Source organism: Cygnus atratus, chromosome 2 (assembly GCF_013377495.2).
Source record: "Cygnus atratus isolate AKBS03 ecotype Queensland, Australia chromosome 2, CAtr_DNAZoo_HiC_assembly, whole genome shotgun sequence".
NCBI classification, from domain to species: Eukaryota; Metazoa; Chordata; class Aves; order Anseriformes; family Anatidae; genus Cygnus; species Cygnus atratus.
Window position 1 is genome coordinate 153756291 of NC_066363.1, and position 21441 is coordinate 153777731.

At 40.0% G+C, this 21441-nt stretch overlaps 1 protein-coding gene across 3 annotated transcripts in view; it reads left to right on the forward strand.

The window, feature by feature from the left end:
• Window positions 1-7707: 7707 nt before the first annotated feature.
• The window catches only part of KHDRBS3 (KH RNA binding domain containing, signal transduction associated 3), an 89830-nt gene continuing 76096 nt past the window's right edge, over window positions 7708-21441 (forward strand). Inside the window, exon 1 of one of the 3 annotated variants that reach the window (XM_035561685.2) lies at window positions 7708-8232. In XM_035561685.2, the coding sequence (XP_035417578.1) occupies window positions 8145-8232 (88 nt within the window). In that variant the 5' untranslated portion in view covers window positions 7708-8144. The remainder of the gene's footprint in view (window positions 8233-21441) is intronic. The other 2 variants (XM_035561683.2, XM_035561684.2) reach the window with 2 other exon arrangements.

Sequence of the window (21441 nt, forward strand, 5' to 3'; positions counted from 1 at the left end):
ATCAGGAGTTGCATTTGAACTGTATTTAAACTTGTCATGTAATGGATTTAAAAAGTGGATTTCTTGTGAGACGAACATCATAAACATAGCATTTGACACAATTCTGCCCTTCCACCATAGGTTCTCTCTTTTTCTAATACTAACGATTATCAAGATATGCACAACTGAAACTTTTTCAAAACAGCTATTTTGAATATATTGGCTGCCTACTTTGTGATAGAATGAAATTAACCAGTGAACCCACACCAACATTTCATTGCGGAGCTGGTATTGATAGGTGGCTTGACAACATCAGCCTTAGAAAACAGAATTACTTTGTTGTAAAAATGCAGATGACATTATTTGGATCTAGACATAAAAACACACTAGCCTGTTCAGCAAGTGCTAGTGAACTGAGCAAATCTCTGATGACAAATGCTTGATGGTTGTTTCTGTCCTTTTCCTCTCTGAATCACAGAAGATCCTTGGAACATAGGATACTGAGAACATTTTGCACTGCTTGATTCTTCTGTTGTAGCATACATGCCTGGCAGAGTGGGAGCACTTATAAAATCAATGTTTCACATACAGATTTGCCTGTATACTTAGAGCAGGAGGCAAAGTCTTGCTGTCTTTCATGGTGAGTTCATTCTCTTTCATCTGTTCCCTGTAGAAGGTATAGAAGGAGCATGCTCCCATTCCCCAACAGAAGATGAACTGGTTATGGTGTACTTTGTGTACAGTTGATTTACTTTTCAATGGCTCCTTTGGGGCTCTCCTACCACTGCTGCTTAGCATCAAAATCTCACTTCAGATAAGCAAACACTTAGAGGTCACTCATAAGTTCATTATTTGTGTGTGTATTTAGGTCTCATCGTAGTCTGCAAAGTCTTCATTAAATGCTTTCTGGTTCATTCTAGTAGCAGCTGGTGTAGCTGAATACCTGGACTGAAAACCACTACCTTCTAGAATTTTAAACAAGCTTTTTTTTTTTTTTCTTTTTTTTTTTTCCCAAAACATTTTCCTGTTACTCCTTCTCCTTAGATGCTTAAAAATTGTTTTTTTATAAGTTTGTTTCATGATTATTGTGTCTGAGTTAAAAGCAAATGCAATAAACTACCAGCACCAAATGGCCTCTATTATGTATCTTTAGTTTACCCTACCTCCGTGGATCTGAGCAGTCTGAACAATGTTATTTTCTGATACATTATCAGAAGAAAAGAAACTAACTACAATTTTCATGCAGAATAATGAAAGAAATAGGACATGAGTAGATCAGAAAAGAATTACCACAAAAAGTAGTGGTTGGTAGAAGACACTAATGCAGCGGATTTCTTTCCGGGTTTGGAGTTCTTAATATTCCTCACCCTTAACTGCCCCTCTTTCCAGCAGGTAACAAGGTGTGGTGGTTTTACCCTGCTGGGCAGCTGAACTCTACCACAACCACTCTCTCACTCGTCCTCCTCAAAGGAAACAGGGAAGAATATAGAATGAAAGGGGCTACCAAAACCTCGACATGTAAACCCAATACACAAGGAAAAAGGCAGAGGTATTTTAAGATTTCAGGTATCCAGGAAACTTGTAAAACAGATAGGAAAACACATATTATCATTCTGAATTAAGACATATTTCTGATTAAAGAAAACATCACCTTGCAAAGATAAATGTTTCGAGACACATCAAGGTTTTACTAAGACAACTATTAAGTTATGGCTTATGAGGTTTGGTACTTAGGAAAGACAGCCTGTGAAAAATAGGTTTTTAATGAGATTGCATAAGAGAAAAAAAAAAATAGCAACAGTTTCACATTGGAAAAAGCTGTCCAAACAACAAAAGAAAACATTCATGGGCACACAACATAATGTGCTAAAAGAGGTGCAACCAGGATGATGACAGGTATAACAAAGATAAGGGTGAAATAGATTTTGGCACCACCCAGGTTCAGAGCAATAAAAGAGGCATGTGGAAAGCCCAGATGCATGCAGGTTTGTAGCACATGTAGATTGTTCGGCAGCAGAGAAGGCAGTCACAAAGTGTACAAAGCACACCATATCTACAACAATGCTAGACAGGAGAAAAAAAAAAAAAAAGGAAAGTGCACACAATTTGGCAAAAGTACAGAGCAGAGAAATTCAGCAATAATGCAACATTCTTTTATAGCTACAGTCCAGGATCAAGAAAAAAGTAGCGAGAAACTATTTATAAGCCATTTTATACATACAGAACTATACTTAAAATTCTTATTAGATATAAGAAAGAAAGAGCATACAAAAAGAAGTCCTTTCACCATGACAATACTGATATTTTTTGCATCATCAGAACTATATGAAATATTAGGAAGTGCATAAAGGAAAATGTCAAAATCTAGATTTTTAATAAAAATGTATACAAAACCAATACTGGGACAGAAGGATGTAAAATCATTGCATCTTAATTAAAGCAAAATTAGAAGAGACTGTTTAATCTTATGAAATATTTCAGTGCAAAGAAAATAAAGTTCTTCACGATGTCTGAAGGTAGATCATATGATCAAGGCATATGTGCATGCAGTTCCAGGACTACATGCACTGTTACAACTGCCATTAGCAATAATGTATAAGTAAAAGAAAAAAGCCCTGTGGATCATGGCTTACATGAATATAATGAACAAGGTGGTGAACTCACTGCAGTGTATTGCCTCAATTACTGTACAAGAAAATGGAGAGGTTGTTGTGATGCTTTTAAAAGCCGGAAAAGAGTAAGGAGGAATGCTAAAATTTGCCTGCTAAAAATGATGTAATCGTTGATCTCTCCAGTTCTTACACGTTTCATGTACTAGGTGTTCAACCTGGATAGCAGGAGGTCAGCCCAAGCAGAGATTAGTGACACAGTTTTCTGCTCTCTGGAAGACAGCAGTTCAAGAAATGATTTTATAATAACAGTTGCCCATGAGATTTTTAAGGAAAGTTAAATGATATATTAACAGGATTGTTCAGAATTAGCCATTATGAATGTTATACTAAAACAACAGCAACAAAATTATGGCAAAATCTTAATGTCACAGGCAAAAAATATGAGGAGGTGCAATCTAGAACTGAATCACAGTTAACAGAAAACAGGTGTGGGTAAGTTAACCATTTTGGTTATGTCTAAGAACAGAGGAGTATATACCATTCCAGAGTTAGTGTTATAAGCAATTAGAAATATTTTTCTTTCTTATAAGAGATGAGGAACGTAATGAAGATGATAACTTAAGCAGAAGTCTAGACCAGCTTGGGCGGGAAAGAAGTAAATGATATTGGGATCACAGTCCGGATGATTTCACAGATGATGTTTACCACACATTTACAATGAAAAAAATTGTCATTTACTTGTTTTGTTGTAGTATAAATGGTTCAACACCCCTGCTCAAGCAGTGACACCTAAAGCTGGTTGCCCTGGACCATGTTCAGATGTTTTTTTAAGATCTCCAAGGAGAGAGACTCCACAATTTCTCTGGGTAACCTGTGCCAGTGCTCAGTCACCCTCACAGTAAAGCCCTAATGTTCAGATGGGACCTCCTATGTTCCAGTTTGTGCCCATCGCCTCTTGTCCTGGCACTGGGCACCACTGAAAAGAGCCTGGCTCTGCTCTCTTTGCATCCTCCCTTCAGGTATTTATAGACATTGAAAAGACCCCCCCGAGCTGTCTCTTCTCCAGGCTGAACAGTCCCAGCTCTCTCAGCCTTTCCTCACAGGAGAGGTGCTTCAATCTCTTCATCATATGCTTGGGCCTATATTGGACTGTCTCCAGTATGTTTACTTCTCTCTGGTACTGTAGAACCCAGAACTGGACACAGCTCTCCAGGTGTGGCCTCACCAGCTCTGCATAGAGGGGAAGGATCACCTCCTTCGACCTCCTGGCAACACTTTTCCCAATGCAGATTTTTTTTCCTCACACAAGCTACTTTTTTCCTGTAAATCTTGCTTCTCTTAGAAAGAAGTGTAGAGAAAGAGTGAATAAGATATGAAATCCATGTAACAGATCTTTTAAAAGAAACAGCCTTAGGAGTAAATTTCCTTGCGGATGAAAGTGGCCTTCACTTTTAACTATGGAGCAAACAGGGTAAAAGACAGAGCCACAATTCAGAAGAAAGCCTCCAGAGCTTCTGAAAACATTTCGTGATACATGTGTTGATTGACAGTTTGCTCTTGTCTATTTCTTCATACTTTAGTCCAAATGCAAACAATAATAATAAAAAAGAAATAAAAATAAAATAAAGAAATGGCCACAGCAATACTGGGGTAAGGAGTGCAATGATAATTTCAATGTGCCTAATAGAAATTGGCAAGTGATATATTAGAGCACTAAGGAAGCCAGCACCTACTTAGCAACATGCTAATCAGAACCATGGTGAGTCACATCAAGGACATATTCACTAGATGTGGTATTTGTGACAAACTATTTCCCAAAATAGATTTTGCTTCTATAGGTCTTCAGCTGTATGCATTTTAATGAGCTGAAGGCTTAAATAATTAATAATTCCTTAACAGTCTGCTATGGTTTGTGCTTTAAATCAGGACCCAGTAAATCAGAGGTAAGAAGTACATTAAAGCCATGTAAAGTCTAGTGTGGTCAGTGGCAGCTTAATATGATTGTTGAGTAAATGGAACAACACCAGTCATATAAAATAAAAATGAGTGGATGGTAATTTGGGCAAAATCATGAATATCTCGGTGCGCTTGCAATAGTAGGTATAAAGACTTAATTGTGAAAATACTGCTTGTTATTCTGACCCAGTAAAAAAAGAAAATGTGCCTGCAACAAGTTGTGCCAGAGCGAGGATGCAGCTCAGTTACAGCCTCTTCACACAATCCTCAGACATCCCTTTGTCTGTGTCAAGAGGTACAAGAAGTAAGGAACTGAATTGTACAGCAGAGGGCAAAGGTACTAAAATGTCCTAGTGCTTCAATTATGTAGATATTAATTTTGGCATCTACCTTTTTTTCTTAATAATTGACAGACACGCTGACAGGTCACAGAACTGGTGCTTTAAGAGACGCTACTCTGACGTTGGTTGCCAGCTGATAAACACCTACTGAACTAACTTTGTGAGACTGCCACGTGCATGCAGACAGCAGAATGGACACGTGTAAAAAATCCTGTTAATTTTACTCTTGGAGAGTAGGCGTAAGCACTTTAACTGTGAAGTTTAAAAGTTCGGACTCATGATTTTTACACATTTGTGAAAAGTAAAGCTAGTACTTACTGGGCAGTTCCTCGACCAAGCTGTTTTTCAAGCTTTGTATAGATTTCAGTAGCAGGAAAGCAATCAATCCTTAAGATTTGGTGATTCCTGCTTTTTTTTTCTGGACAGTAAGAACTATGCTTTGGAGGTTTTTCCCAGGTAAACAGGTAACCTAAGCTGCTTTCTATACCATGTACTTCCATCTGTTCTGTCCTCCTCATTTTATTATATCCCAGTGAATTTCACTGGAGAAAACAATATACTCTTATGTGCAGGTTTGAGTTTCAATGACAGGATAAATTGTGGATAATTTTACACTTCCTACGTTATTACAGACCTGGTGAGAAACCAGTGTTTAGACATACAGTAAGCCTTTCTATATTGAAAACCAGAGGGAATTGGTATACTTTGGGAAGAAATACTGTTGTCTTTTTATAAAACATCAAATGTTTATTTAATCAGGTACTGGGGGGAATATGACTTTTTCCAGGAAAGGTACATTGTGTTTTATACCATTTGTATAATACAGCTACCTTTCTGTCTGAGGTTCTGTATGCTGTAGAGGGACTTTAAATATATTTTTGGCTTTACAGGCAAAGGTAGGGATTATTTTGCTCCAGGTTATTCAATAAAGATTACACTCCTACATATTGTTCTGTGTCAAAGTTGTGTGTGTCTGCCTGTTTCACAACAGATGGCTGCATTTCAGTATTTTTTTTTATAGAAGATGTATATAGAAAGTTGAAATAAAACATTCATTGTAATCCAACTTTTTGCAGTTGCTTGTATGTTTTAGTCGTTTCTGTCAAGTTTGATGTCATGCAGGAGAATTTTAAAAATATATTTCTGTAAATTTGTTTCTGGTTCTTGTTACTGCTGGGTCAGATTTATTTGGAGGGGTAGTACAGAGAATGTAAATCAAGTATATTTTATACTGCAGAGCATCAAACATTTTTTATGGGATACTCCAGTCTGTGAAATATAACAAGATGCAACATACCTTAATAGATGGCCCTTCTGTTCTGAGGGTGAAAGAGCACATGTATTTCTCAGAGGGAACCTTAACCCCTGCTTCTAAGCATTGAGTGAGTGATTTCTCATGTTAGTCTTTTTTGGAGCTTTTTTTCTCCCTTTTGCAAGGACATGACTAAGATGCATTACAAACCTATTTTGCATGAAATACAAATGTGAGATTATTCGATTATTGTCACAGAAAAAAAGATTGTTTCGGTGGTCTTTTAACTGTAGCTGATCATGTCAAAGTGATTACAAAATTTAGTATTAGGATTTTGGCATCAGTGATTTTGTGTTTTTGTTTTGCCCTTGTGCTGTGTTACTGGGGAGAATGGTTGTTCTCATTTACTCAGGGCTTTTGTCACCAAAGACTCGTTGATAAAACACCTAAGGTCTAACGAGGAGGCTATGTAAAGTCTCAAAGCTAAAGATCAAAGTGAATAATGATCTAATATACTGAGTGCATTCACTGAAAAAATGGGAAAACAGGCTTGAGTCTCTTGAACTTGCTTTCTTACCTGTGAAATGGGCTGCTATTGAATCACAAACTCACTTAAAGTCGTGTAATTCAGCAGTATGATTTTTCTAGCTAATATTTATGAAGCGCTTTGTACGAGAGACACAAATACAAAATGCTGGATAAACAGAACGACCGCTGTTCGGGGGAGAAAAAAAGTTAAAAATTGTGGTTTCAATTCTCATTTAATGAGCAAATCTCGACGTTCTTGGCCCGGCCTCAGGGTCCTGAGGGCAGCAGGTCCTGAGGTGGGGATTAGGGGAAGACATACCCTCAGTGGGCTCCGCCATGGGGATTTCAAGGGGAGAGACCTCCCCTTGAAGCCCCTTAAAACCCCTCACAACCCCTCAGAGCCCCTCAAGACCCCTCGCAGCCCCTCACGACCCCTCAGAGCCCCTCAAGACCCCTCGCAGCCCCTCAAAACTCCTCGCAGCCCTTCTAAACCCCTCAGAGCCCCTCAAGACCCCTCGCAGCCCCTCAAAACTCCTCGCAGCCCTTCAAAACCCCTCAGAGTCCCTCACGACCCCTCGCAGCCCCTCAGAGACCCTCAACGTCCCTCAAAGCCCCTCAATACCCCTCACGGCCGCCCGCAGCCCCTCACAACCCTTCACAGCCCCTCACAACTCCCCTCAGCCCCCCCAAACACTCCCCAACCCCTCAGCCCCCCTCAGAGACCCCACCCCGCCCACCCGCCCGGGGCCGTTGCCACAGCCCCACCCCGCCCCAGCCCAGCCCCCGCCGAACGGAGGGGCGGGACAGAACAGAAGGGGCGGGGCTCTCGGAAGAGCAACGACCAATCGTTACCCGCGGCGCCCCCCTAACTGACAGCCCAAACCATCCAATAGCAACCGGCGCCCCCATAGGCGGGGCGGCACACGAGGGAGTCGAACCAGTACCGCCCGTTGGGAGGGGCGGGGGCGGAGCAACGGTCCACGAGGGGCGAGGCTCAACGGATTGTGGGCGTGGCCAAGGGGGCGTGGCCTCAGCGGGGATATTTAAACCTGGCGCGGCGGGGCTCGCCCGCTCAGTCGGCGCTGCGCGGCGGCAGGTGCGGGTGTGGGCGCCGCACGCGCAGCCTCCGTTATTTTTTTTTTTTCAATTGATTAATTAACCCCACGATTTTTCTCCTGGGGGCCAGCGCGCTTTGAACCGCTTACCTTCCCCCCCGCCCCGTGCGTCTCCGTAAAGGGATTTCTCCGTATCCGGAGCAGGACCGGGGGAGGGGGGCTCGGCGCCCCTTCCCTCCCCGCTCTCGGCCGGGGGCTCGCGGCGCTGCCCTCTGGATGCGTCCCCGCAGCCCCTGGCGGGAGGCGGCCGGGGTTCGGAAGCGCTGCCTCCGAGGATTTACCGCCGCCCGGGACGCAGCCCCGCACCGCCTCCTCCTCTTCCTCCTTCCCCGCTGGGGCTCCGGCTCTCCGTACCTCCGGCATGGACGAGAAGTACCTGCCCGAGCTGATGGCCGAGAAGGACTCCCTGGACCCGTCCTTCACCCACGCCCTGCGCCTGGTCAACCAAGGTGAGGGGCGGCTTGGGGGCGGCCCCTGCCGCGCTGCTCGAACTTTCCGCCGGGGTCCCCCCCTTATCTGTTTCGGCTCCCCCGCTGCCAGCTCCCGAGGGGGGTTAGGGGACCCCCCCTGCAGCCCTCCGAGGGGTCCCTGGGGTCTGTGGGACCGGGGGGTAACGGTAGTGATCCCCCAAGAGATGGGGGTGCTCGGCCAGACCCGCTCCATCTCCACGAGTAAATCCGGCACCGATATCCCCAAATCTCAGCTTTCCTTCAGAGGTGGATTTCAGGCCAGCAGAGACAGTCACTGGTTGAATTATCCCAAGCCGAGTTGCATAGGATGGCTACGGGTTTAGGATCTCTTCCTTGGGCTGGAAGTTGGCTGTGCTGTTAAATGCCCCTAATGCTTTCCTGGTTTAGCCTGCTGGGGCGTTTCTGCATAATAAATAGCTTATGGTTTATAGATGCGTGATCCTTTTTCAAAAGGACACTAGAATCTATATCTTTGCCCAGGAATTTGTGGCTCTAGGTCTTGGTTGTACCTTAATACTTCAGTTATTTCATTGATTTTTTTGGAAACATTCTCTTTTTCAATTATATACCTCCAGATAATCAAACAGAAAATGTTTTCAGTTATGTAGCTCCAGATAACCAGATGTGATCCTGTGTCCTTTGTATCTGACATGTCACATAAGCTGTAAAGTGCTGGTTCTTTGTTTCAGTAAAGTCCCATGTGACTTACGCTCTAATGCCTCAAGTAAATTTGGAAATGGGTAATTAGCAGGTGACTTTCGAGTGCAGCTCTGTAGATAGAGTGCTTGGGATGGTCAAGTAAAATGTTACATTAGATCAACGCATAACCTAAGGAAAATCAAATGATTTTTGCTTCAATTGAAGTGATTGCAGAGCTGTACTCCTGTACTTCACATCACAGGAACAGGTCTCAATCAATGCTTCTTTTAATGCATTGACATACTTTTTGATGTGTAATGGACTGCAAATGCCAATCCCTAAATCTGATGGGGAATCAGCTGTTGTCTAAAATATTCTGGAGTTACAGGTAGCTGTCACAGTTTCAGCTGTGGGATGCATATGCCATGTGATTTGTAGCTGTGTGCCTTTGGGCTGTTGGTATTTTGCATATTTTTCCTGGTTCTGAATTTGGAAATGTGCCACTCATGGTGGGAGAAAGGGAATTGGATTAACAAACAGATGTTTGTTTGCTATAAGTGCTAAAAATTTAGCTTGATGGCTAAAAATTTAAGGCTGCAAATTAGTGAAGTTACTTTCAGTTAACAATAGTGGATTTTTTACATGTGCAGATTGTGTAAATTGTGTAATTATTGTTAGGAAGTTACAGAAGTATGTATGTTATTTCAAACAATGTTTATGGAACTATACATGACTTTACAACTGTTACCAGAATCCTGACTTTCTGTGACCCTAATAGGTTTTTGCAGTTCCCATTGAAATTAAATTAGAGGATAAACTTCTGCCTGCTTTTTATTGTGTAATACCTGGTATCTGCATGCATACTTCCAGTCGCAAAAATTGGTGTGTTCCATGGAAAAAATGTAGATGACATGGATCCGACCTGTATTTTAATCTTGATTTTTTTTTGCTTACTTTGACAGTCTTTTGTTAAATCTGAAGCATTTCGCCTGTTAGATAAAATTATTAAACAGGACAGTATCAACCAGTCAGCTGTAGTTTAAGATGCATATTTCTGTAATTTCTATGTGAAATCCTCCTAGGCAGATGTACAGTCAAAGAATCAAAGGTAAATTGTCTGTGTAATGGAAGTAGGAGATGCATGACTAAGAAAAGATATTTTACAGCCCCCATTGTCTTGACAAAACTTTATCAGTGTCTGGTTCACTTGTCTCAATTGTTATTTGCAGGTAAATTAATGCAATTAGTAGGAAAAGATATGTAATTTCAGTTTGCATTTTTATGTCAGGTTCACTGAGTTCTTTCTAAGACAGTTTAATAAGGCAAATGAAATGGCTTGTCTAGTTTCTAAAACCTAGCTTGTGTAGCTCTTCAGTTTAGAGTGAAGCATGCTTCAGTGTCTTTACCCAGTTGTAGGAGATCTTACCAAGGGCTTTAAGTGCTTAAAATAACTGGCTTAATTATGTAATGGTGTTTTTGATGTCTTAATACTATTGCATTTACTATTTGCATTTACTTTAACTGAAATACTGTAGATAAGCCAACTTTCTCCAGAAACTTCAGATTGATTTGTAAAAATTCTGTGGTTGAGCCAGCAAATCCTTCTGAGGTGCTGAAGTGTGTGCTGCTTAGACAAAAGAGCAACATCACTAAAATTTCTGCTCTACCCATGTTGAAATTTGGCTTCTAGGGAGAGGTGGTCCTGTGTATAGACTTTCAAAAAATTTGTTAATTATAGCTTTCACACAAGTGGACATATTTGCATATTATACTTATAATTACAAATTATAATTTGGATACATACAAATTGCATAATTGTAAATGATACAGGAAAAATAGATTTTGACATGCTTTCAGGTTTCAAGGTAGTCAGCTGAAACAGCAATGACTAGATGACTAGGATGCTGCAAGAGTATTTTTATGGGCAGTATTGTTAATCTCCTCTGGAATTGAGGTAACTGTTTCCTCTCCCTAATAAGACCTTTCAGCATTTTCAAAGCTTTAAAATCAAAGATCAGTATTCTTCATTGCCCTGGTATAGTACTGGTTTTTCTTGCTCAAAACTGTTCAAGCATTTGGAGACTTGCCTCTTTGGGATGCAGTCCGTTGCTGAAATTATTTTAAAGAATCAATGACATATTTAATGCTTAAATTTTAGAGCAGTAGTAATCTTATGAAGGAGGCTACACTGTATCCTTTTCTGCTTTGAATGAGGTTTACTGGTATACTTGAACAGTAAGTCTCTTTAAAAAGGACTTATTTTTATCTGCAAGTGATTAAGCATGTTATAGGTTGGAAGCGGACCTCTTTTGCATGTGCAATAAAGTGTCCATGCTAGTAGGATTAATTTGTCTGGTACCAGACAATGGGAGCTGGAATGTTATGTCCAGTTACTGCCTTAAATGTTCTGTAGATGAAGAATCTTGACAAAGATAAAGTTCTGTGAATGAGCAAAAATACAGTAATTTGTATTTTTCCAATTCACAACTGTCAGGTACTCTGTTTTACATAAAAGAAAATACTTTTTGTATGTAGAAGAGATACTTCTGAGATCAAACCAATTCTTTATCATTGCAAGGCACCGAGCAGCTTTTCAATGTTTTTTGATAACTATTCACATTTTGGATTGCATGTGAGTGTTGGTAAATGCTCAAGTGTAATGTTGATTGTAATAACTTAGTTCACAAGTGATGCTATAAAATGTAGAAAGATCAGTAAGAATGACTTTATTTTCATCCTCTTACAGACCTGTGTGTAGTATTGATTTGACAAGTATTTTGCGAATGTTGAGTAAAGGATGTGAGATCGTATGATGACAGAAGTTCACTGCACAAAACATGTCAATACCAGGCATGTTTTGTGGTGGGAAGACATGAGCTGATGTCTGGCACTTGCTTTGTATGATGGTAAATGTGTAGGTGGAAGGAAGTCTATAATTAAGATTAGGGCAGCTGAAATCCCTTAGATTAGGGGGTAGAGTCCCAGTACATACCCTGAAAGATGGTTTTTACTTCTATATAGACTGGCCTTGTGTAATTCTTCCTTATGATCTCACTTCAGTTATTTTGAGACTTAAGGTAGTGTTTCAGTCACCAAGGCTACCCTTAAACTACTGTCAAGAACAAGCCAGAGGAATAAGAAGCCCTCTGATCAGTAGATGGCTGTATGTGCTAACTGTATGCTGGGTTGCTTTGCTGAGCCATGTGACCAGTTGTGATCAGTATGGATTTGATGGATTTTGTGCTCAAAACTTCACGAGTAGGAGTTTGGTAAGCAGATAGATGTCTCCTAAAAACAGTACCTTCCTAAATATCAAGGAAGGACTGTAAAAAGTATTGTTTCATTGTGGAGAATATAATATAAACCTGATTTTTTAACAGACAAGATAGCATTGTAAAAATAAAGTATGGATGTAATAAAGGTTCCATAGATATTTCGAATCAATCCCTCTAGGGATATGAATGTTGCCTGGTGCTTACTAAGGATTTTCTTTAAGTTTTCACGAATAGAATTCTAATTTTCACAAATCTAAAAGGCGCATTTGATTGCGTGTATTGAAATAACATACATAGCTTGTGATATAAATCTGTTAGTGAATAATCCTCTTGCTTCAAGGGTAAATCTGGTGTGGGACAGACATGCATGGTGCCTCCAGTTCCCAGTCCCTCATGGAGTTACACATCCCCTACTGCTGCACAACCTCACATTTGCATTCACTTCTCACTGCATTCTCACACATGAGCAAAGAAGTAACTCATTTGAAGTGTCCTGCTCTTGGAGGTTGGCAAAATGCTTTTTGAAGGTGGTAAGCGTTTTGTAAAGCAAATGAAAAGCTGGTGGGATTTTGAATCTTTCAAATAATAAGAGTTAATTCTGTAATATGCCCTTCAGACTGAAGGATTTTTTCAAAGTCCCTTTAAGTTGCCATTCCTGGAGGTTAACTAGAAAGCAAAAACTACTGTTATCTTCTAGTAATCAGACTTCAAAACCCCTGCAAGCTTTCATAGACTACTGTTATTTTGCAGGCATAATGCACTGAGAAATTTGTGACAGTAATATGAATGGATATAGCTTGATGGCAGCCTCATAAAACCACACAGGGCTGACCTATGTTGTTTGTTTTCTTAACATAGCCTAAAAAGAAATAAGAATTTGAAGCAATCACTGGGGTAGTTGTCACTAATGTCTTGGCCAGATCACACCTTCTGTGCTCCGTAACACCTCACAAGTTGACATTTGTTGTAGCTGGCTCATTGCTTTACTCCAGTGAAATGGCACAGGGAAAGTAAGTTTTAGAGCTTGTTAACAACTAGATTTCAGTCTTAGTCTCTTAAAAGGCTGGGGAAGTGGTTTATCAGGCATTCAAGTCATGTTAACAGGGAAGCTGCAAAATGCAGCTTAAGATAATCATGCATACTTCACCCTGGGCTCATTTGCTCTGAAGCATGACTCTAGCCTGCAGCTGCTCACCGATGATCACACTGAGCCCAAAGCTGACTTCTAATTCACTTGCACACTTACTTTGGCAGTCAATGAGAGAGATCAAATTTAAAGGTTTCAAATTTAAGCTGACATGGTTTGTCACTTTCAATCCTTTTCGACACCAGCCATGCAAATTAAAACTCTAACCTTCTGAACACTTATTTACTGGAGAAATTGCGAAGTCACAGCATTGAATGGCTTCTCCTCTGGCCCATGGCTTGCTTGACTCTACTTGTGTGTACTTAAAATTTGTGCATGTGATGTTTGTGCCTCCTGAATTCCCTCCATCTGACTTGAACTTGAGGTGTAATTGAGATAAGGTAGTGCTTTAAGAGTTGGTTATCAGGGTTCAGAGTTGAGCAGCCCTCTGTAAAGTGTTCAATGTGGTACTGCGTGCCTTTTTAATTAAAGTTAAGCAGTTCCAGTAAAAAGCATGTTTGAATGGATTAACTGGTACCTGACATAACTAATAGTTTCTGGTAAATTGACTGTTAGCTGAGCTCTACAGGAGTCTTGCAAGCTTAATGCTTGTTATTAATAGTGATAGAGAATGATAAAGGACAGGTACACTGGGTAAGTGGCATATCTTGATAAAGTAGGGACTGTTGATCTGCTTGAATGGTATAGACTTAGGGAAGTGTCTGGAAGGCTGCCCAGCAGAAAAGGACCTGGGGGTGCTGGCCAACAAACAGCTGGCTGAACATGAGCCAGCAGTGTGCCCAGGTGGCCAAGAAGACCTAAGGCATCCTGAGTTGTCTGGGCATGTGCAGAGAAGAGAAATGAAGCTGAAGAGACTAGAAAACAAGAGATGGGGATGTGGTGCTAAAGGATGTCATTTAATGATGGGACTTGGCAGGTTAGGTTTATGGTTGGACTTGATGATCTTCTAGATCTTTTCAAACCTAGGTGATTCTATGATTTCTCTGAAAAGAGATGCACCTGAAAAGTAGGAAGAAAAGTAGTCTCCAAGTGCATTGCTAGCTAGGAAATTCATATGGCCATGTAACTATGTTAAGGTCATATGGACTAAAATTTCAGTCGTATGACATTCTAGATACAGAATTCTGTACATCTTAATCCTCAAGAATATCATGGAGAACTCTGCAAAATGCTTTGCAAGCTTGATAAAAGGTCTGTAGGCTGCTTGTTAGCCTGATTCATTTGTGAAAACGATCGTTAACCTGTGGCTTGAGTGCATAACTACCTCCACAGAGGTGAAAAAAGGTTAAGAGGCCCTTTGAAGTTATTGTGAAATATGTACAAAAGAGTGCAAGTGGAAAATAAACCACAGTACTAAAACTTTGGGTGATTAGCTGTTAAATGAAGTATAGGAAATAAAAGATTTTCTCTTGACATATTTGATTCAAAGCGAGGTGCATTTCTGGACATTTGATCTTGACCAAATTGTTAGGCTCATAACAGATAATGGTCAGTGACTTAGGATATACAGTACTGTAGAATTACAGAATATCCTGAGTTGGCAAGGACCTACAAGGATTGAGTCTAACTCATGCCTCCACACAGAACCACCCAAAAATCAGACCCTATGTCTGAGCACATTGCCATAACACTTCTTGAACTCTGGCAGGCTCTGTGACATGACCACTTCCCTGGGGAGTCTATTCCAGTGCCTGACCACCTCAGGGTGCAAAGCCCTCCTTTGGCACTCTGATAATTTTATCCTATGCATCATAGATGTAAGCTAGCTATTAGGACAGAAGGAAGATACTTGAAGCTGAGGAAGTGACTGTTCCAGCAGAGGTTTAGGTTGTGTATCAGGGAGAATTCCTTCCCAGAAAGGGTGGTTAGATGCTGGAACAGGCGGCATAGTGAAATGGTTGAGTTGCCATCCCTAGAAGTATTTAAGGAATGTGTAGATGTGGTGCTTAGGGACATAGTTTAGTAGTGGACTTGGCAGTTAAGTGGATGTCTGGACCTGATGATCTTATGGGTCTTGTCCAAACTAAATTCTGAGTTTTGTGCCTTAAGCTGGACTGTCTCAACAGTTGAGCAGTGCCTGTTTTATTCTCCTTGCACTTTATTTTAAAATGCTCCTTTGCTAGAACTCATATTTATCACTTACTGTTCCTATGGCATGTGTTGTCTTTTTAATTTTTACCTTATTGTCAAGGTAAGATTCATAAGAATCTGGAAAGTTAAATTTCTCTCCTTCCTATTCTCCATTTCCAGTTGCTGTCTTGCTGGCTGCCTTCCATTTCTTATTTGATGTGTTTATCAGACTTGTCTTCAGCTAGCAGCTCAGCAGAAACGAAGTTGCAAGGCAGCAGCAAACAAATGTCAGTTCAATGCTTGTAGTTGGTAATCTTTAATTTTTGGCCTATCTAGGTGTTCTTTTGTAGGTCTTCAGGAAAGATTCCTTGACAAAGTAATTGGAAACCTAAATCAGGAATAATTTCAGTAAACCTATTGCTCTTGCACTTAACAGTTTCCCTTTTAGATTAGAAGTTCGGCTGTGCTGATCTTAGTGTAATATAGTGACAATGAAAAATCTGAAGTTGCAAATCCTTTGAGGATTGACTATTTTTCTTCAACTTTATTAATACACGTGGAGTGTACAAAAGGAATAACCAGTAAGGGAAGGTGCCTTTTCATGGATAAAACAGAATTTAGTGAAAATTGCTGCTGTTGCTCTGACACTGAAGATCCTGCTGCATTCATTGGATGCTTGGAAAGTAAATGCATTTGTAGTCTCACCTGTCTCTGATTATCCAGAAGCAATAACAGTAGTCCTGAAAGCAAACTTCTTTGAAAGCAAAAAGTTTTTAGATGTCTTCAGCTGTATTTTCTGCTGTTTTGGGACAGTAGTGATGTTTCTGCAATGTATGGAAACCAGAGAACTATTCTTAACACAGGAATTCTTCCTTTACAGTATATTCTTGCATTAACTGATAATGGACAAACCTTTTCTGTACTGGTTCCTTTTGATCTGTATCCCCCTAGGAGGTGGCCAGCCAGAGTGTGCAGTAAAGCAATGATCTCTGGTCAGCAGCTCAGTTTCTGTTCTCTGAGCTCCTTAACCATCAGGTACTGAGGATCTGTGATTCTTATTTCTTAGCAGAAGGAAGAAAAGCAATGATGTACCCTCCTATATTCAGAGCTGAATGATACAGCTTGGAGTAAATCGATGTGAAAAGTTGCCCTTTTATCTTCTGCCCTTCTAAAAACTTGAGAGAGATTTCAATTTTGCAACAGTGAAAAGCTCTGAGGTTCATCATAATGTCTGTTTAGTTCTTTCATGTTTTTTTTGCTGTGCTTAAGTATAACCCACACAACCAAGTTTGGCCCAAAACATTTTTCCCTCCTAGAACTGCCTTCATATGGTTCGAGCAAATTTCTTGCCATATTTGCATAGTTACAAAAGTTCTGAAGCCCAGAGTGCTTTTTCATTGTACTAATTACCTGATTGCTTCATGTGTACTTCCAGCCTGCCTTGGTTTTAGGAGCAACATCTCCTGATGTCAATGGAGAAGGGCATGTCACAGCTGACTTTTCCTACCCCTTACAGGGGTTCACCAAGACCTTTTGTGGTAGGTGGAGTTTCCCAAAGCAAAACAGTTTCTTATGAAGCATTTGACTTTTTCCTGCTTAGATCCTGGTTGTTTGGAAGAGATAATTTGCATCACTTTCAGTTGAAGATCTGTAGCAACTAGGTTGTGGTGATGCTTCCTGGCTCTAGTTAGACTTTCTAGAGCTATTCTAATGATATCCTGGACAAAGACTGTGGTCCTTAACACTAGGTCCTGAAAACTAGAAAGGACTACTGTGGCCCAATTTATCTTGTCTAACAAATTGTTCTGAAAGATTCTTTTCACTTACTATATACCCTTGACCTTCTTATTATACCATGCATTCATGGTCTGGAGAAATAAGATTTTTTTTCTGGCCTACATGAAAACATGCAACAAAGGGTTTAACAGTGTTAAAGTTTACTGTGTCTGTTCTTGAAGTCCTCACAGGTATCTGTTAAGGTCATATGAAGCAAGCTTCAGCAATGACAAGAGTATACTGAAATGATTGAGAGAAAGGATATTAGACTTTTTTCAGCCTTACATTTCTGTGAATTTGGGTATCTCAGGTAATTATGAAGTATTAATCTGAGTAGAATGAGCAGAAGTGTCCCACAGTGGGATTTTCTGTAGGATCCCTACAGAGAATTTTAGTGATTTTTGAAATGAAGACAATTTTTGGATGCTCTCCCTCTGTCAAGAAACACTTACACTAGTGGTAGGTCACTAAGTATTAGAGCCATCATGTGGTTTTTACTTGTAGGTTTTTCTGAAGGGCTTTTCAGATATTTTTCTGAAATACAGCCTGTATCTTCAGCATGACAGCAGTGCTGTAACTCTAATACTGACAATGTGTCAGCAGGGGGAGCCGGCATTCAGCCTAACGAGTGTCTGATGCTGTGTTGAAGCAGAACTGTTGGGAAGTGATGTTGCTCCCTTTTAAAGAAAGCTGGTAGCTGCTTCTGTGGGAGCTGTACCTGGCTGCTGTATGTATTCAGTGTTCATTAGGCACAGGGACTTTGTAGCCAAGCATTGTCTGCTGCTTGAAACGCAGGCCCCTCCTGCTGAAAATGATATATTGTAAAATGTGGGTAACATTAAATGATTCTCTGAGCACCAGTTTTAACATGTGAATATGAAAAGTTGAAGGCTTAAAGGCTTTAACTGGTAACTGACCTGTTTGAAAAGTGTTTGCATCTGTTTTGCCATCCCATAGGTTTCTGTTCTTACTCCTTGTTACTTAATCGCAAGTTTAGGCTTACATGTGTGCTGTAATTGTAGTAGAGCTGCCTTACTTTGTGCTCAGGGTATCCAAATGCAATTAAGATGTAGATGGAAACAAATAGCTTTGGCTTCTGCTGTTCTCCTGATGGATTCCTTAACTAGTGAGACCCAGGACAGTTTGGTAAGTGTTAAATTGAGTTTTAAAAGTAACACTACTCTAAGCTTTTAAACTGTAAGCTCTTAGAATATAATTATCACTGATGAAACAGTACAGGGCAACTATCATATTATTTATAAGTCACTTATTCATAGATGTACCTAACAAATGTATGCATTTCCTGAAATAATAGGCCTTGTTTGGAACACTAAGTAATAGCTCACATAGTTTAATGCAAGGTTAATTGAAAATGCTGATATGTATTTCATTATCACATAAGTGGCAAATAGATGGTTGAGGTTAGCTCTGTGAAGAACTCTAGACAAATTATCACTTTGAAATTAATGCTTCTGATAGAAGGAAAGAGATGCAACGTGCTCTCAACAAGTAGATTTCTTCAATGGGTAAGCTCAGCATTGTTAATGTAATGTATTTTCTGTCTAAGTAGCTAGTAGGTCCTCAAGGCATTGATTCCTTTTGTCTGTGTGCTCAAGGCAATGGCCAGAGCTTTCAGTGGCTGCTTGTGTAGGCTAGAATGCTCCCTGTTATGCTGGCTTGCATGAAGATGCTGAGAAGTTAGCTGCTCTTAGGGCTAAGTCGGAATCTGCCCAGTACCTGGGCTGTTTTTGTGCTGGTGAAATGAATGGAAAAATTGGAGTCAGACACTTGTCTTTCCTGCTTGGATGCAGTGGGAAGTAGAACTTTGCTTCATTCTGTACAGTCCTTCCAGAATCCCTTGCTTAATTAGATATTATTGTATTAGTGATATCTGGCTGGAGCTCAAACCTGTAGTTTGCAGTGAGTAAATTTTTCAGAAGCAACATTTATTATTCATAAGTCCTTGCAAATGGTGCTAATCATGTAGATAAGGCTTGTCAGCATTTGTGTGAAGCACTTTGGGCACCTCATTTGGAAGTTTTTGGTGCTGTTATCAAAGAATTGAAACTTTTACATAGGCACCTGAATGAAAATAGCTGAGAGAGGAGAACAAACCCTTTTCCATTCAGGTTTGGCACTTAAACATGGCTGTACATAACTTGTCAGTAATGGATGTCAAGCTGTGTAGTAAAACAAATGCTAGAGAAAGGGTTATTTTCCCTTCATTTTATTGATGACTAATTGGCTATTTGAGCTGTATAAATTAGTCAATCAGCTGTTGGTAATAACCCTTTTTTTTCCCTCTCACCGTACAGCATTTCATCCTCATGACAGCCATCCTGACATGGGAGAAACTTGTGTGTGACTAACTGAAATACTAATGGGATAGTGAATGCGATTTCAAGCTAGGGCATGAAATGAAGAAATAAGAGCAGATGGCCCCTTCAGAAAAATAGATTAAAGAGAATGGATGCTTCTGGCCAGCTACATAGTTAATCCCTTGCTTCCTGTCAAGAGGTACTGCCAATAGATGGTTATTATGCAAGGGGTAAAATGGAAGCTATATGAATTTAATGGAAAAGAAAAATGCTTTTCCTATCTCAGCTCTTTCAGATAATTTAGTGCTCATATTTTTGAGAGCTGTAGTAAATTGGAATAATAACCTGTTAAATAATGTGTATTGCTTCAGAAGTGGATGCTATCAAAAGAGCGGTCCTGAGAATGTAGTTTTGTTCATATACTGTGGAGATTACCTAGCATTTCTGATATTTTCTTGCTCTGAAACACTGACCATTAGGTCTTTATATCCTCAGTCAGGAATTTAGAAATGTTTATGGTTATTTCTGTTGATGACTTGATGAGAAGTTAAACTTTTCCCTGGTTAAATGTTCTTTCCTGTTTTAGTATTAATGGGCAGTCAGATCCTGTTCAGGTCACTTAAGCACTTTTATTTCTTGGGTTTATATTAGCATGTTTGTGTTTTAGTTACTGTTTTTAACTAAATCAGTTATCTTTGCACTTGCTCAATGAATCAAGATAGGGAAGTGATGTGAAACAATTTGTATATCAATATCTACAAGAACCATTCTTCATGAATGCATTTGTAGAATGAAGTGTGATTATGATTGTTTTGATCTTTTGTTCTCAGACACTTTCTGAATGTTTTGCTTCATGTGCATGATACAACAATCTGCTATATCAAGTGCCTAATGCTTCCTTTCAGCTACCATTCACCCTCTGGCTTCCCAGACCCTGCATTTCTTGGGCAGCTGCACTTTTCAAATGCAGCCTGTTTCCACTCTCACATCTAGATCATACTTTGATTCTGTGTTTTTAGAAATAGAAGCACCAAACTTCCCATTTGGAAAAGTCTTAAATGACACTGAACCAAGAGTAATGGTGCCTCAGGTTCTTGGTGTTGGTGCATTTCATATTGTTGGCAGGAACTTGACTGTAAGGGTTTATGAAGGCAGGGCAGGTGTCCGGTCAGGTGTAGCTTCTGCATTTTCCCAGCATTACGCACTACTTGATATCTCAAACCAGTGTAATCAGTTCAGCTTTGATTTTTCTCACCTTCAATGTGGATGTACTTTGCTGCTTGTGAATTGTTCTGCTAAACGATCACCTGCCTTGTGCATCAAATGTGGGAATTACTACCATAAAGGAAAAAAACATGAGACAGTCATCACTAGGGAAAAAGTTGTAGTGGTCAGTAAAAAAAAAAACAAGGTTTTGCATGTAGCTGGATTGAAACCCAAATGGTAACATTGCTGAAATTGATCACATGACTCTGCAAAATGTTTTCTGAAATGGTCAACTGAAGCATCACACTTTCCACTTCTGTATAAGCACTTGGTTTTAAATTGCTTCAAAATAAAGACTGCTGGATTTAATAGCTTGACTGCTTACTGCTTGGACAGAACTCCATGCATGTACTTTGCTTCTTGCAGCTATCACATAACTGTGCCTATCGGAGAGAAACTGGACCTCAGATTTCTAAAGTAACTTCTGCTAATAAGCAAATTTACTAACTTGACTGATTTTCCTATAATTTGTTTTATAGGGAACTGCTTAGTTTTACATAAGCTAAACATAAAGACACTCACTTTAGATAAAAATGCATAGTGCTGTTTCTTATGGCAAATACAGCTATATCATAAATGCTACTAAGTGTTTTAAAACTTTATTTACAAAATCTTTCAATTTACTTTAGCTATAGTTTACTGGCAGAAATTGGTAGCTACTTCAGATACTTATGCAGGTACAAATCATGGTGTTCTA